Source organism: Schistocerca piceifrons, chromosome 1 (genome assembly GCF_021461385.2).
Source record: "Schistocerca piceifrons isolate TAMUIC-IGC-003096 chromosome 1, iqSchPice1.1, whole genome shotgun sequence".
Taxonomy (NCBI): Eukaryota; Metazoa; Arthropoda; class Insecta; order Orthoptera; family Acrididae; genus Schistocerca; species Schistocerca piceifrons.
The window spans coordinates 490,773,313-490,789,950 of record NC_060138.1 but is presented as its reverse complement, the minus strand read 5'-3'; the positions used below and the strand labels follow the sequence as shown (position 1 = coordinate 490,789,950).

Below are 16,638 nucleotides of genomic sequence, written 5' to 3'. Positions count from 1 at the left end.
GCCAAGGAACACATTACAAAAGAGAAGCCATTATTACCTACCTCTTAATGCTACACTAACAAGTAAGTATCACCAGCTCAGTACATGTATGTTATTACTAAAATATTTTACTGTGTACTGCAAATTCTTGAAATGGCTCAAGACATCTTGTTGTATTAGAAGGGAGGTTTCTACCTAGTAACACTTTTAAAAAGAGAAGTAATTATTTCAATATTGTACAAACAGGGGCTTATGCAAATGTGGTTAACTGACTTAAAAGTTATCTTCATAATTCCTTATTTTCTATCTTACACTCATGCCCGATTTGTTAACCCTCATGACTATACTATATGGCACTATTCATCATAAAGTGGCACTATCATCATAAAGTGATGTATTATGAATTACAAATGACAGAAAAGACAAACTGTAATTGAAAATAAGAACTTTAACAAACTCAAAGAGGACCCTACAAGTGGCTGGGCTTTGTATGTTACACAACATTTTTATTGTTTGTTTCTGTAATATAACTGCTTCAGTGATTTGTAGTGTATTACCTCAGAAAATTATACCTGAGTAATCATGAAGAGAACGTATTCAAAATGTACTACCAAATTTGTTTGCAAGTCAACAAAATTAGGGATATTTTTACGTGCAGAGTTGTAGAAATTGTGGTATCAGTAAGGGTATACAAGTGTCTATTTAATTTTCATTTACAGTCCATCTAATTACAGTATCAAACAATTTTATGAATGTGGAGTCTTGTATTAATGATAATTAGTCATTAGTGTAGTCTGCAATGGCAGGCATTATGCGTTTTTTGTGTTATAATTGTTACAAATTCTTTGGGTTTTAACCTTTAGACTGTTGTTTCTGTCTCAAATACAACAAAAATAAATTTTTTCCTCATTTCGTATGGTAATATTACCACCCACAATAGAGGTTAATTGAAACTGATTAGCATTTGATGTGTGCAGCATAAGGCAAAATACATCTGACATACCTGAATGTGTTGTGTTGATGTCGTGCACTGAGCTCCCCCTGCTCAGCTAACAACTGGGTTTGTCTGCTCTGTACTAATTCTAGTTGTTGCTGCAGTGAGCGCAAAGCAACATGATCTTCTGATCCTGTATCACGCACTTGCTGTGCAGCAGCAACAAGTTCTTCTGAACGCTCTGCCAAACTTCTTAATTCATCTGCTATTTGCTCCAACCTCTCCTAATAAATCAAAGGAAAAAAGGAAAAGAATTATTTATGATTATCATTAATTATTATTTGTTTTGGAGAGGAGAATAAGAAAAAGAGATTCAGATAAATTATCTGTCTTCAATTTATGAGTTATAACATCTTTGCCTCTTAAATATGTCCCTATCACTTGATGTCTGTATGAATGAAAAGGTAAGATTTTATGGTAATGACTGTGATTGATTCTTATTTTCATGATTTAACAGTACAAAATGTGATAGAATCAGGATAAGAATCTAATTATAAATGAGAAGCACAAAATTGTGTATGTTCTATACCATAGTAAATTATTTCATTAACCAGACAAGGATACTGAATTGTCTGCCCTACTCCACCACTACACCCAGCTCCTTGCCTCATGGCTCTTCTCCCTGCAACAGACCTAGATGCAAGTAAGATCTGTATCATACATCCTGCTCACAGCCACTTACTCCACTCCTGTCACTAGCATCTCCCATCCCATCAAAGGCAGGGCTACCTGTGAAAGCAACCATGCGATCTACAAACTTAGCTGCAACCACTGTGCTGTATTCTAGGTATGCATGACTGGTGATGAGCTGTCTGTTTGCATGAATGGCCACTGCCAAACTGTCATCAGGAAATGGTTGGACCATCCAGTTGCTGGTCATCCCACCCAACGTGATGTGGTTTGACTTAATGACAGCTTCACAACTGATGCCATCTGGATTTTTCCCGTTGACATCGGCTTTTCAGAACTGAACAGGTGGGAACTCTGCCTACTACATATCCTTCATTTCCATAAACCCCCAGCTTCAACTTTCACTTGTCCCTGCCCTCCATCTATCTGCCTATCCCCTTCCCTGATCCTGCTCCCACTACAATACATGTATTTTTCTACTTCTCTTCCACCCCCCTTGTTCCCCCCCCCCCCCCAAGTGCATTCCACTGATGCTGCAACTAGCAGCCCAGTCCTGTCCCCACCACATCCTGCATGCTCCCGCCAGCATCACCAGAACTTTGCCCACCCTTTTCCTGCTATTCTTCCCCTATGTGTCGCATGTGTCCTCCTTACCCCACTACCCGCCCCAGCAGATTGCTGCTCATGTAATATCCAGTCACCATCAGGCCTTGGTGCTTGAAGACAGCAGCTATGTGTGAGGGAGTAATTATTGTGTGAATTTGTGTGAGCTCTACTTCTAAGCAATATCTTTGTCCAAAAGCTTGAACGTTTCTAGTACACCTTCTTGTTGTGCCTGTCTGCAACTCAGTGCCCCTTCTGTGAGGTGAAGAGCAATCTAGCCTTTCCTTATCATTGTTATTCTGTCTTGGGCTTTCCATTGTTTGTTGTTTATTTGTGTTTTATTTAGGTATTTTTCCATCTTTCAGATATGAATATGGAAAACCCTTGAACCACGCAGCTACAGCTTCCATTACTTCTGAATTGGTAATGAATGACAGAAGTTACTAGGAGTAACATGCTAATTAATGAAAATTGAAATCATGTTAATTTAGACTGAAATGATTTACTCTGTTCATGTCATTTGGAATCCCCTAGATTCCTCACATTGTAAGTGAAATGACTGAGAAATCAGTGTCATTTATGGCTGAATTAAGAAGGCAGTCTCTCAACAATAAAGTCTACTGTTTGTTTAGATCACGTACCTGTCGTCGAAGCCTGCCCTGTGAATCATGGTCAGAGAGATCTGCAGGTGAAGGTGATAAACGAGGTCTCTTGCTGCTGTGGTTCTCATCCCCATTGCTGGTTCTACCAGAATGTGGACGCAAACAAGCAGACAGGCTACAAAAAGATCATGTTGTGTATAGCTCTCCTTAGTCATTACATACATAATAATATTAAAGATCACACAGTATTAACTCATGTAGGTTTAAAGTTACCAGCACAATACCTGTATACAGAATTCACAGAAAATGTTGAGGGATGAGAAACAAGTGAAATAACGAATTCTTTTTCATAATATCAACTACATTTTTGCATGTATACCAGTTTATCAATTTACAGTGCCATAAACAGATACTTTATTTAACAAGCAAATATCCAAACATGATATGAAGTATAGTCTTAAAAAACAAAACTAATATTATGGAACAGGTTAACATTTAGATAACTAGTTTATGGGCCAGATTTGGGAAAGGGTGCTACAGAAATATTAATGATAGCCAGGAATAATTAAAGATTTTACAAGAGAAATATCAGTCTGACAATTAAAAATTGACTGTACCTTCTGGATACATCAAATATAGTTTGTTAATGGTTACCAATGGGATAGTGACATTATTTCTGACTTGAAGTGACTTCTAGTAATGTTAAATAGATCAAGAGATATGTTTCATAGAGAGAGTGCGAATATCACAGGAAGAATATCAGAGCAACAGTGTCTTTAACTTATTGTTAAGAGATTCTTTCATGCAGCATCAGTGTAAATCACCACAAAGAGATGAGAAGCCATCTTAGAATTACATATTTCATTGGTCAGTTTATTTCTGTGGCAGATGACCCTTACATAGGCCACTGCTGCCTCATGGCAGATTAATTTTTTATATATATATATATATAACACAAAGATGATGAGACTTACCAAACAAAAGCGCTGGCAGGTCGATAGACACACAAACAAACACAAACATACACACAAAATTCAAGCTTTTGCAACAAATGGTTGCTTCATCAGGAAAGAGGGAAGGAGAGGGAAAGACGAAAGGATGTGGGTTTTAAGGGAGAGGGTAAGGAGTCATTCCAATCCCGGGAGCGGAAAGACTTACCTTAGGGGGAAAAAAGGACAGGTATACACTCGCACACACACACATATCCATCCGCACATACACAGACACAAGCAGACATTTGTAAAGGCCTACATTTACACGTAGTTTTTTCGAAATTTTCCCGAATTTCTCCACCCTTTAACGTGTTTTGGCTGCAACACAACCACCTAACCTTTATGCACATCGTTGTCTACCAACCCAAGTTCACCACAGGATCAACATAGCCCAGCTCTAACCAACACTTTTTCGCCTTTTTTCACACCAGATCTCCAGTTGCTTTCTATTTCACCTTTATCTCTCCCCATATATTTTTATTTTTATTTTCATTTTCATTTCAGCCTCATGTTACACTTCCCACCTTCTAATACCATGTCACCCTCACAACACCCCCACAATGACCCCATTAAGTTTTATTTACATTCCCTTCGCAAACATGCCTTCGCCCTAGCCAGATTACACTCCCATATTTTATGTACTCAGGCTTGTCTGACATTTGGCATTACCCTCAAAGGCCTCACACTTAAAGTTCCCATCTCTGGCTGTAATCCTTCTTTCCATCAGTCCCTATACCAGTTCCAAACTGCACAATCCATAGCCCTCACCCGCCTAATACAGCTTTGCCTTTACAAATGTCTGCTTGTGTCTGTGTATGTGCGGATGGATATGTGTGTGTGTGCGAGTGTATACCTGTCCTTTTTTCCCCCTAAGGTAAGTCTTTCCGCTCCCGGGATTGGAATGACTCCTTACCCTCTCCCTTAAAACCCACATCCTTTCGTCTTTCCCTCTCCTTCCCTCTTTCCTGATGAAGCAACCGTTTGTTGCGAAAGCTTGAATTTTGTGTGTATGTTTGTGTTTGTTTGTGTGTCTATCGACCTGCCAGCGCTTTTGTTTGGTAAGTCTCATCATCTTTGTCATTACACAGCCTGTTGCAGTGAACCATTAATCATGTCATGAGACATTTGAGGATAATGTCTGCTCAAGATATGCACCTTTGTATGTACACAGGCCTATGGTGGCACTGTTATGCCAGGGGGGGCTTTCAGCAGGGCCTCTGTAGCACTTGTGGCTCTCAAAGAAGCCACTATTACAGCTATAGATTCATCAGTATTATTAATATTGGTTACATCTCAACCAAGCCAGGCTAAAAAGGTATCATTTTGCATTGTTTTGCTTGCAGTGTGCAAGAGTGGTGGCTAGTTGAATACAAAGAGCTAATGGAAAATGGTGTGGCTGATCTTATTCTCCCTCCTCATATGCACACACAACAATACTAAAAATGAGCTGCTTTGGTCTTGTTACTTTGTTCCACGCACAAGGCTCTTAACTGTTAAGAATGACGGATGCATCTTATTAACAATACTTACACTGAAAATAAATAGTTGTTGTTAGAGGCACACACTTTGCATAGGTGAATTATACATCCTTTCATGACTGATGTTTTCACTATTTGATATGGTATGGTTCAGCAGCACAGTTCCCTTTTAGTTTTAGTGCTAAGCCCCCGACTCAAAATTCACCAGATAACAAAGCGACCAGCCACATCAGCATAGTCACTGAGCACCTTCTCTGAATTTATATACCATAGGGCACCACCTAGTAATCTACAGGAGATGTGTGACAGAAATGTAGTCTTCTAGTGCCACCTGCCTCTGGCGATGTATCGAAGACTTATACATCCATACGATGACAGTTTCAGCTGTTATTTGTGTAACAGGAGGGCCAAGACTCTATTACAAGACTGTCATTAATCATCAGGCTAATCAGAGAATTTGCATGCCTCATCTCACACACCAAAGTTCTTTGTATATTGGAAACCAAGAATTCCCAGGTTCATCCAAAATAGTGAGCAATTTTCCATGTAAAAATGTGAAGAAATATCTATACAAGTTTTAGTCAGAAAATGCATTAATGTGTCTATTGCAGCTCCAGTTCATTACACTTGTCATTTGGTGCTTTTTACAAAATGTTATCACATAATAAGGTTGGAAAGTGACAATAATTATGCTTGTAAATTATTTGGATAAAGAAGTAGTTCCTGGAACAGTCTCCACTCGTTAATGTAGCATGATGAGTCACCTAGGAATGGCAGTAGGAAAGAATAGTGTCTTCCTCATTGGACTTGGTGTTTTCCAGCCATCCTATACTGTGCATTTGAAGAAAAAGCTCTGTGATCACATAGGTGACAATAAATTTATTCCAGTACCTTTTCATCCACACACTGACATTTTGGGTGTCTTTACTATACCAAATGATATACCTCCTTTATATTTCAAATCACCAAGCTATAAACAAAATGCTGTTTATCAGAATAGGGCCTATATTCACCTCCAATACCCACTGTAACATGTATTTATTGATGCAATTACAGCTGTTCAGAGCTACGTAAACAGTCACTACTCACATACTGTGAAATGGCATGTAGACATGTCCTCTAAGGGACAAGTGTACCAGGTGGTCACAAACCAGAACAGTTTTGCTTGAACAGCAGCACACGTGTTATGATAGTAAATAAACTTTCAAGAAGAAGTCAGAACAGACTGAAATCAGGTAGTAGCCATATTTGGCTAACAACTGATGAAATATGTGCTTTCAGACAAGTAACAACATGTCTCTTTGTTGTATTTTTATCTTTGAGTAATCTGATCTCTTTTAAGTTTTCAATAAGGTAAAGCTGCCCTCAACTTGTAAGTATGCTTGAACACCACAGTGCTCTAATAGGAATTTCTCTACTGGAGGTTGTAATTCATACCTTCCTCCAACTGTTGAACTGGCTTACCCAGCCACTTATAAAGAGGCCTACAGTGTTAACATGGATTCCAGTGCAAACTGCCTTTTTTTGCATTTACAAATTTATTATCAGAGGGTAAATAAGAGATGGCAGAGGAATAATTGACAATAGATGCTTTTGTAATAGAGTTGTGCTCTTCCAAAACTATGTTTCATAAGCTCTGGCCACAGTACATAAATGATGTAGTAAATGGTAGCATTACCAGCAGTATTGGTGACATTGTTAGGGAGTGAAACATAAACGAATGTAGAAACTGGGAACTTACAAGTTCTCTTGTTTTTGGATTGTCTGGTCATTTGTTTTGCACACAATTAGAACTGCACATCATTCATTTTAGCCCAGTGTGTATTTTACATCCTCACACAATAAAGATTGCATTTTATAAGTAATAAAAGTTAGTTGATCATGTAATATCTGTGTTTTTATGTAACCACAGCAGTTATTTTTGATGGAAGTACAGAAATGCAGTTTATTTTGTTTTGAACAGAACATTCATCATGATGAAAAGCAAAAGTTTCTTGTTTATCACTGGTAAATGTGAAAGTTTTGTATAAATAATGGAAACATGTTTTATATAAGTTCAACAAAGTATTGAAGTGATTTTTGATATATATTTACAGTTTTTTATTTTATCTATTTTGAGGAAATTGCATCTTCTAGTATTGTATGATAAATTTGTATTTATTTTTACTACAAAGTCCCTCTGTTTCATGTTACAAGTTAACAATTTTTAAATAAAACCTGAATTAAACATTGGCAATTTTAATTTTGCTATAAATTCTGTTTATTTTTAAGTAGTAGACAGGAGGATAACTATGTAAATCAAAAATGTGCCATCGGCTACTGGCCCTTTATATATCTTCACTCAATTTCTAGGCAGTTCACCACATCCTGTTTCTACGGGAATCTTGCTAGACCACATATGCAAACAAAGAGATCGAAATGCAGTAATGCCTAATAAGTATGCAACTCACCTAATATACTGGGTACACCTTAACTGACCAAAACTACTAGGAAAACTACCTTAGTCACACTTAGTAGACTAGTTAGTGTTACAACTCTAGTTTGTAGTCTTAGATACCCTTACCCACTAAGCCATATTACGTTGGCTATATATTGTGTATAAATGTGTGCTTTTCATGTAACCAGTTGGCACAAAATTTATCAGTAAAATATTGAAAATAAAATAGGCCGAGTGTAAAAACTTTCTTCCCAAGTCTAGGCACAATATCGTTAAAGTGAGCAGTTTTTAGATACCTTTACAGAGAGCATGCTTTGTAAAAGAGTAATGTATGTGGACCTACTTGGAGTGACCCTTGCTGTAGTGGTAGCCAGAGTCACGTACAACTTGTCGTGCCAGAGGGAACAGCTCATCCCTCCTGGTGAGCAGTGCTGGCATGTACCTGCAGATCTGTGCTGCTGCCTCATTCACTGACACCTATCACACACAGAAACAACATTCATCTCACCAGTACCTCGAAACAGTCCAGGCGATATACATATGTTTCCCAGCAAGGAAACTACAATACTGCATATGAAAGTCCAAACAATATTTATTAAAGCCAAAAGCACAGCACAAGTAAGATTGTTTGAAGGATGTTGCTGCTAGCTGGTCCCACATAATGTCCTACTCACAGAAGGTCTGGGGCCAGTCCAAGGTGTGTCATGAGGATCATCTTTACAGGCACTGAGGGAGGGGGGGGTGGGGGGGGGGGGGGGAGGGGGGGGGCGGGCAACATTATCCTGTTGCAGAATGCCAAGGTACTGTATTTCTATTGGCCCTCTTACCTACATAAGCAGTCTGTGGCATCAGATATTCAAAAATAAAAGAAAGACTAATGATTAACAACTCATCGATAGTGAGGGTATTAGAAACTGAGCACAAGCTCAGATTAGGAAAGAATGGAGAAGGAAATCAGCCATACTCTTTCAAAGGAAGCATCCCAGCATTTTGTCTTAAGTGATTTTGGGAAATAACTAGAAACTTGAACCAGGATGGCAGGATGCGAATTTGAGCAGTCATCCTCCTGAAAGCAAGTCCACTGGTACTAAGCATTACACCACTTTGCACAGGTCAATATATGACAGTAAAGATTCTCTGCACATCTTCACCTCAGTTATTGCTCTTATAAGGGGCAGTCAAATGGAAATGAGACAATGGGGAAAATGTAAGTAACCTGTTTATTATTTCAAATGTAATCACCAAAACTATTAATAAATTTATCACACTGTGAGACACGACCAATGCCTTCATGGAAAAATGACTGTATGCAGGCATGCACCTCTTCATCTGAAACAATCAATGGGCAGCAACGTCTTCCTTCAGGGCTTCAAAATTATGGGGAGATATTGGGACTGTGTGCAGGAGGTACAAGGGCTTTCTAGTGAAACTTCTGCAGCATGGTCAAAATCAACTTTGGTAACATGTTTCCATAATACAGATACACAGTAAAGGGCAAATACCTGACATTTTAAAAAGTGGTTTACATGAGACTCTAAGTTTAGTTTGGGATACTGGAGCACCAGTTAAATAGCAAACACAAGGCAATGGAATCAAACTTAAGTCACACTTGGCTTTCAACCAACAGTCCATGTACACTACAGAGGCTCTTGTGCAATAACTAGTTTGGTTGCACACTGTAGCTGCAAGTGTAAATCTAATTTCATAGTATGAAATGGACAGGATTGTTACAGCGACTTGATCGTTGTCACATTCTCATGTAACCAGTATTGTGGCTTGCTATGAAGCATGACTCACTTGGGAAGGAACAATGATGCGATCCTATTTCCAGTGCTCACATTGTTGGCACCACATAGCGCAGATTTGATAGTAAACATCTTGATTGGAGCCAGCTTCATATGGTCACCTCTGAATGGCACTTTATGATACCAAAGATGCTATTAATGCCTTCATTGATTAAAGAATTTGCAGGTATGTAGTAGCTGAATATATTACAGCACATGGTATAATAGCATATCTTCTACTTGTGTACTATGACAACTGGAGCCAAAGCTTTGGAGTCATAATCGTTATTCCGAATTGGAATGCACTATGCCACTTTGGTCAGTTTGTAATCAATATTCACGTGCATCCCCGTAAGTTTTATGTAGGCCTACTATATGACACTTTTGAAATGAATATAAATGTCTTTAACCTATGCATTTCAGCCAGTTCCTATACACCAAATATGTATGTAAGTGGTAATGGTAGCTTCCTTTTATATACAGTAGTCTTGTATTAGACACAATGATCTTCATGTCATGTAATCCAATGTTGTGATTCCTATCGTACCAAGGAAAACTGCAACTCTCTTTCATATTGGGGTAAAGTACAGCTGACATCAGGATCAAAGTTGGTTTAAGTACCATAGGTCCTTTCTTGGCATGTTCCTTCTAGAGGTGGTATGTCCTTGTCTTCCTCTGACTTTTCAACTGCTTTACCCAGCCAGCTACAGAGGGATGTACTTGTTGTACCATGCCAGTGGAGAAACTCGGCATTTTTCTTGTACGTGAATCATTTCAAAAATCAAAAGAAATCATAAGTGACAGGAGTTAAAAAAATTAGTACTGGCTGAGAACTGATCCATGGATCATTGCAGTTGCAGACTGACACTAACCCACTCAGTTCCCAGTCACACTTCTTAGTAAGTGTATACCAAATCTTTAACTTCTTTCATAATGTGGTTTAGTTTATATTTCATGGAACTGAATCAGCATATTTCCACCCAATTCTTTACTTTCACTTCTCTATAGCAGTCCACAAAAATTAAAAAAATTGAAATTAATAAGCCACATTACCCTAAAAATTATATTAAGAGAACTTTCATCTATATTGGCTTTGACCTTTCTTTCACACTTCATAAGTGTTAGACCTGTTCAGTCCAATTGAAAATCCAGTGGATGTGGAAATACTTTCCTTGCTGTACTCTAATATATCAACTTATTTCCTTACTGCAATCTAATATATCAACATAGACATCATACACCTTATACAGTGCTTTTAAAGCTTTATCTGATTCTTCCAGAATTCTTTATGCCATCTCAATGTTCAAGCTCATTTTTGTCTCACCCAATGTAAAACAAAATTGTATTAACTGCAAGAGCAAGTTTGGTTACTCACCTCATGTAGTGTTAGAGGCTTTTCAGGCTTGCGCTTGCAGTCAAAGCGGCCATATATGGCTGCGTATTTCCTGATCTCTTCCATCCTCCTTGGGTCATCCTCTGCCATGCTGAGCACATGCTGCAACACAGCCCACTACTACTGCTTCACACAGGTCCAAATGCACACATCATATTCATAAATAATGGAAACAGATTAGTGCCCATATTGTGTAACAAATTTGTGAAAATGTACAAAGGTATACTTACAACATTAGATGATGGTATATCTGTGGATTTATTTCTATTTGACAACTGTGTCTAAGTAACATAGATGAAGTTTGAAAAGACATCAAAATCGATCACAGCTAAAGTAAATTCTCTCTCTCTCTCTCTCTCTCTCTCTCTCTCTCTCTCTCTCTCTCCATGTCTTCATCTGCCCCCACCCTCAATAATTTGCCATTACCCCTACATTTAACATGTCAAATATGCCTAGGATTTTAATAATAATAATGATTAAATATTTTAATGTAATCATAATAACTGTTTTACAATGCCATTGGATCACCCCTGCTGTCTTCACCATCTGAAAGTTGAGATCTTATTATACAGCTGTGCCAACTGGATGTCAAAGTCATAACTCTATGACCAAGTTGTGCTTGGTTGCACCCTGTGGAAGTGGAGAAGGTGCCAATTTCTGGAGATAATTCTTGCCCCACCTTGAAATTTCATGCCTTTTTCTCTTCATAATGTAGAAAATGGCATTTTTTTGTACCAACTGTTGCATTTTGTCCACAGATGAATCATATAAGTGCAAATCTATAGTATAACATTGCCATTTTTGTTTAAATTTAGGATTTACTGGAATTACTCTGGCATAAAAACTGAATGTAGCCCCAACAAGTGGGTCACATTTGTCCATGGGCAAATGGTGAACTACTACCGTGATTGAGTTGTGTAGCAAGGGGAAGGAGTGTCCTTGTGGAATTGGAGGATAGTTTCAGCCAGGTACATTACAACCATGTATATGTTTTACTGTTGAGGGAGGAGAGGAGTGTTCTGGCATATGGCACTGGATTCTATGTTGGATGTTGAACTGGTCCTTTTCTGCATTTCAATAAGGGCTACATCGGAAAGCAACAGTGGGAAGATTGGGGATGATTTTGGCAATTCACCAATAAATCTTTTTGTAGTGTTAAGGAATTCCTTTCAAATGAGTAGAATACTTTCATTTTTAATGGTAAGTACCAGTATAATATAGAGGATTTTTAATTGTTTATACACTACTGGAAAATGGAAAAAAGAAAACATTTATGCAAGTGACTAAGGCATCCTGTACTTGCACAGGACACTACAAGCACACAGTTAATCTGATGATCAAATGTGCAGCACTGCACAGAAACCAGAAACTGTGTTATCAGCTGTGAAATGTTGCAATCTTCAGAACAGTTGTTCACCTCAAGAGCCAGTAGCAGCCAGTTTGCCATGGCATGCAGAGATCCATCTGTGTCTGCTGCATTGTTAGCATGCTGCAACAGTGTAGATGTAAATTGTTTGTGCAGTTGATGGAGTTTGAGCAAGAACTTATAGTGGGTCAGTGGGAAGCTGGATGGTCATATTGCAGAATTGCACTACACGTGGGACGAGATGTCTCCACAGTGCTTTCATGTTATCGCCACTGCTTGGCAAAAGGTGCACATGCACATCAGCCTGAATCCTGACAGCAGCCATGCACAGCTGCACAATAAGACATTGCATCGTACAAAGTGAAGTATTGGACTTCCCCATGACTTCACAACACATTAGGGATGCTTGCGCCAGGGTATCAGCGAGAATCATTCACAGCTGTCTCCATGAAGCTATGATGCTGCATGTAATGCCCCAACATTGTGAAGCCTGCCTCTAGTGGTGTAAGAAGAGGTGCTTATAGAAGGACAAATGGAGATTTTGTTTGTTTTCAGTGATGAAGTTGGATCTGACTTGGTGCCAATGATGGCTGTGTGTGTGTGTGTGTGTGTGTGTGTGTGTGTGTGTGTGTGTGGTGTTGCACAGTTGAGCACCAACATCCGGAGTGTATATGAGAGAAGTAGACAGAGCCAGCACCTGGCATCATGATACGGAAAGTAGTGTCTTACAGTGGCCATTCTCCTCTGGTGACCATGCGCCAACAAGGAAATACGCCTCTACAACAAGACATTGAATACCCACATATATCCTGTGCCATCCAATGGGCTCTCCAAGGTGTATATCAACTACCCAGGTCGGCTCTATCCCCAGATCTCTAAGTCATTGAGCACATTAGGCACTGGACGTAACGTCATCTTGCATGGCCTGCAAGACCAGTAGGAGATCTGGGTGAATCGAGGTGCCAGGTGTACAGTGTACAGTGGGCCATTCTGCAAGACTACACTCGTCTTCATGGAAGAACTGCAGCGTGTATTGCTGCAAAAGGAGGGTATACAGAGGGTACTAGCGCTAACACTTCCTGTGCCCTGTCAACTGTCCTCAGATGCATATGGCTATGTCGATGCGATTGTTTGTTGTACGAGGTCTGTGAGAAAAGTAATGAGACTAACAACCTGCAAGAAGTCTGCTAATGTTGTGTTGCTCTACTTGTGTGGATCGATCCGTTCATCCCTTCCAGATGCTCAGTCCGAGTTTGAGCTCCGTACTTCCATCAAACGATTTTTGAGACAGCCATCACTGAAGTTGTGGTTTTGTTGTGTGATATGAGAACGGCATGGAACAGCGGAATTTAGAGAAACTTTATGGAATCTAGTTTTGTATTAAACTTGGGGAATCCGCGAGAGTGACTTTGAAAAGTTGAAATAGAGCTATGGGGCACATTCCTTGTACAGAGCACAAATTTTTCGGAGCCACAAATCCTTTTTGAAAGACCGAGAATGCTTTGAATATGAACCTCATTCAGGGAGACCTTCAACTGCAAACACTGACGAAAATGTCTAACGTGTGGGTGCTCTTATGAGATTAGACAGACGTTTAACAATAAGGATTATGTGTGTTACAATGATGTCCTTGAAAGGCTCAGAGAAAGGGTGAATCGAGTGGAACAGGGCATTAGAAACAAGTGGATGGCGCATCATGACAATGTCCCATGCCAATGGTCGCTTCCATCACAGAATTTTTGACCTCAAAATGTATTCCTGTTGTCCCCCCCCCCCCCCCCCCCCCCCCCCATTCGCCTGACTAAGTCCTTGCGACTTATTTCTTTTCTCGAAGTTCAAAAATGTCTTAAAACGACGTAATTTTGGGTCTTTGGAGAAGTAACATGTTAAAGGCCTTATCAGTTGAAACCTTTTAGCATTGTTACCAAGAGGGGGAGAAACAACTCCGCCATTGCACTGTACAGGTGCTTGGGGATAGTATTGTTGCGTGAAAAAAATAAAAACTGTTTAGTCTCATTATTTTTGTCACTCACCTGTTGTACATCTAGGAGATTACGTCAATAAAATTGTTATGATTCTCTATCTATTGAATCGACGAATTCTTGGGATTCTTTTTTTCATTTTCCAGTAGTGTAGTTGTTACCACAAAGCTACGACAGGAAGTGTAAGATATGTCCGCAATCCAAAACAAATCCAGTATTTGACTATGGAGAATAAATGAAATGAAATGTTTGAAAAGGTTTGAATCCTCCTTTAATTGCAGTGACGAAACAGCTGCTGCGCTAGGTAAGCTGTATTACTTGTCGTAAACCAAATCAAGTTAAACTGTGTAGCGACTGCTAAATCCACAGTGTTCCCCTTTGTCCTTGGCAATATTAAATTTGTGATTTTTTGTAATCACACGGAATCATTTCCAGAAATGCACCGGAATTCTGAGATGAATGAAAAGGTATACCTCAGAATGGAGGAGGCAACAATTGCATTCTCTTTCCATCCCTCTCGCTTTTGGGGATGCTTATGGGTAGGCAACTGCGAACTGTAAGTCGGGATTAGAAACACGTTCCCCATGCGCACTGCTTATTTGAGAGATTGCACAATTTCAAATATTAATTTCCGATTAATGGTTCGAAGACCCTCTACTTTCTGTATAATTCTAACCCTTTTTCTCATGTCATATTACTAAGTCACACTGAGTTATACGTCCCAGTGAGACAAATTGACCAAATTATATTCACATTTTGGAATTAAGTTGAAACTAATAATGGGAGGCCACGACGTTCAGACCACAGATTTACCTCAAAGTTTGTATACTTCTAATAGTCCATTCGGGCAACATGATGTACAAGTACACTACTGGCCACTAAAATTGCTACACCATGAAGATGACGTGCTACAGACGCGAAATTTAACCAACAGGAAGAAAATGCTGTGATATGCAAATGATTAGCTTTTCAGAGCATTCACACAAGGGTGGCGCAGGTGGCGACACCTACAACGTGCTGACATCAGGAAAGTTTCCAACCGATTTCTCATACACAAACAGCAGTTGACCGGCGTTGCCTGGTGAAACGTTGTTGTGATGCCTCGTGTAAGGAGGAGAAATGCGCACCATCACGTTTCCGATTTTGATAAAGGTCGGATTGTAGCCTATCGCGATTGCGGTTTATCGTATCGCGACATTGCTGCTTGCGTTGGTCGAGATCCAATGACTGTTAGCAGAATATGGAATCGGTTGGTTCAGGAGGGTAATACGGAACGGCGTGCTGGATCCCAACGGCCTCGTATCACTAGCAGTCGAGATGTCACGCATCTTATCCGCATGGCTGTAACGGATCGTGCAGCCACGTCTCGATCCCTGAGTCAACAGTTGGGGACGTTTGCAAGACAACAACCATCTGCACGAACAGTTCGACGACGTTTGCAGCAGCATGGACTATCAGCTCGGAGACCGTGGTTGTGGTTACCCTTGACGCTGCATCACAGACAGGAGCGCCTGCGATGGTGTACTCAACCACGAACCTGGGTGCACGAATGGCAAAATGTCATTTTTTCGGATGAATCCAGGCTCTGTTTACAGCATCATGATGATCGCATCCGTGTTTGGCGACATCGCGGTGAACGCACATTGGAAGCGTGTATTCGTCATCGCCATACTGGCGTATCACCCGGCGTGATGGTATGGGGTGCCATTGGTTACACGTCTCGGTCACCTCTTGCTCGCATTGACGGCACTTTTAACAGTGTACGTTAGATTTCAGATGTGTTACGACCCGTGGCTGTACCTTTCATTCTATCCCTGCGAAACCCTACATTTCAGCAGGATAATGCACGACCGCATGTTGCAGGTCCTGCACGGGCCTTTCTGGATACAGAAAATGTTCGACTGCTGCCCTGGCCAGCACTTTCTCCAGATCTCTCACCAATTGAAAACGTCTGGTCAATGGTGGCCGAGCAACTGGCTCGTCACAATACGCCAGTCACTACTCTTGATGAACTGTGGTAGCGTGTTGAAGCAGCATGGGCAGCTGTACATGTACACGCCATCCAAGCTCTGTTTGACTCAATGCCCAGGCGTATAAAAGCCGTTATTACGGCCAGAGATGGTTGTTCTGGGTACTGATTTCTCAGGATCTATGAACCCAAATTGCGTGAAAATGTAATCACATGTCAGTTCTGGTACAATATATTAGTCCAATGAATACCCGTTTATCATCTGTATTTCTTCTTGGTGTAGCAATTTTAATGGCCAGTAGTGTAACAATGCTCAGGCGATTTCGAGAAAATCGCACCATAAGTTTTACACGGCAGTGATGTACCGTTGCATTGCCACCCTGAGCCGGAGTTGGCGGTGGTCAAGTGGTTAGCATCGAGTTCCGTAAA

General features: G+C 40.1%; 1 protein-coding gene across 1 annotated transcript in view; it reads right to left on the bottom strand.

Moving 5' to 3' along the window:
• Nucleotides 1-16,638, bottom strand: part of LOC124740834 (NGFI-A-binding protein homolog) — a 422,236-nt gene that overhangs the window by 27,341 nt on the left and 378,257 nt on the right. Inside the window, exons 6-9 of the mRNA XM_047248635.1 lie at nucleotides 10,875-10,994; nucleotides 8,059-8,192; nucleotides 2,848-2,983; nucleotides 983-1,197 (exon numbers count right to left, since the gene is read on the bottom strand). Of these exons, the coding sequence (XP_047104591.1) occupies nucleotides 983-1,197; nucleotides 2,848-2,983; nucleotides 8,059-8,192; nucleotides 10,875-10,994 (605 nt within the window). The remainder of the gene's footprint in view (nucleotides 1-982; nucleotides 1,198-2,847; nucleotides 2,984-8,058; nucleotides 8,193-10,874; nucleotides 10,995-16,638) is intronic.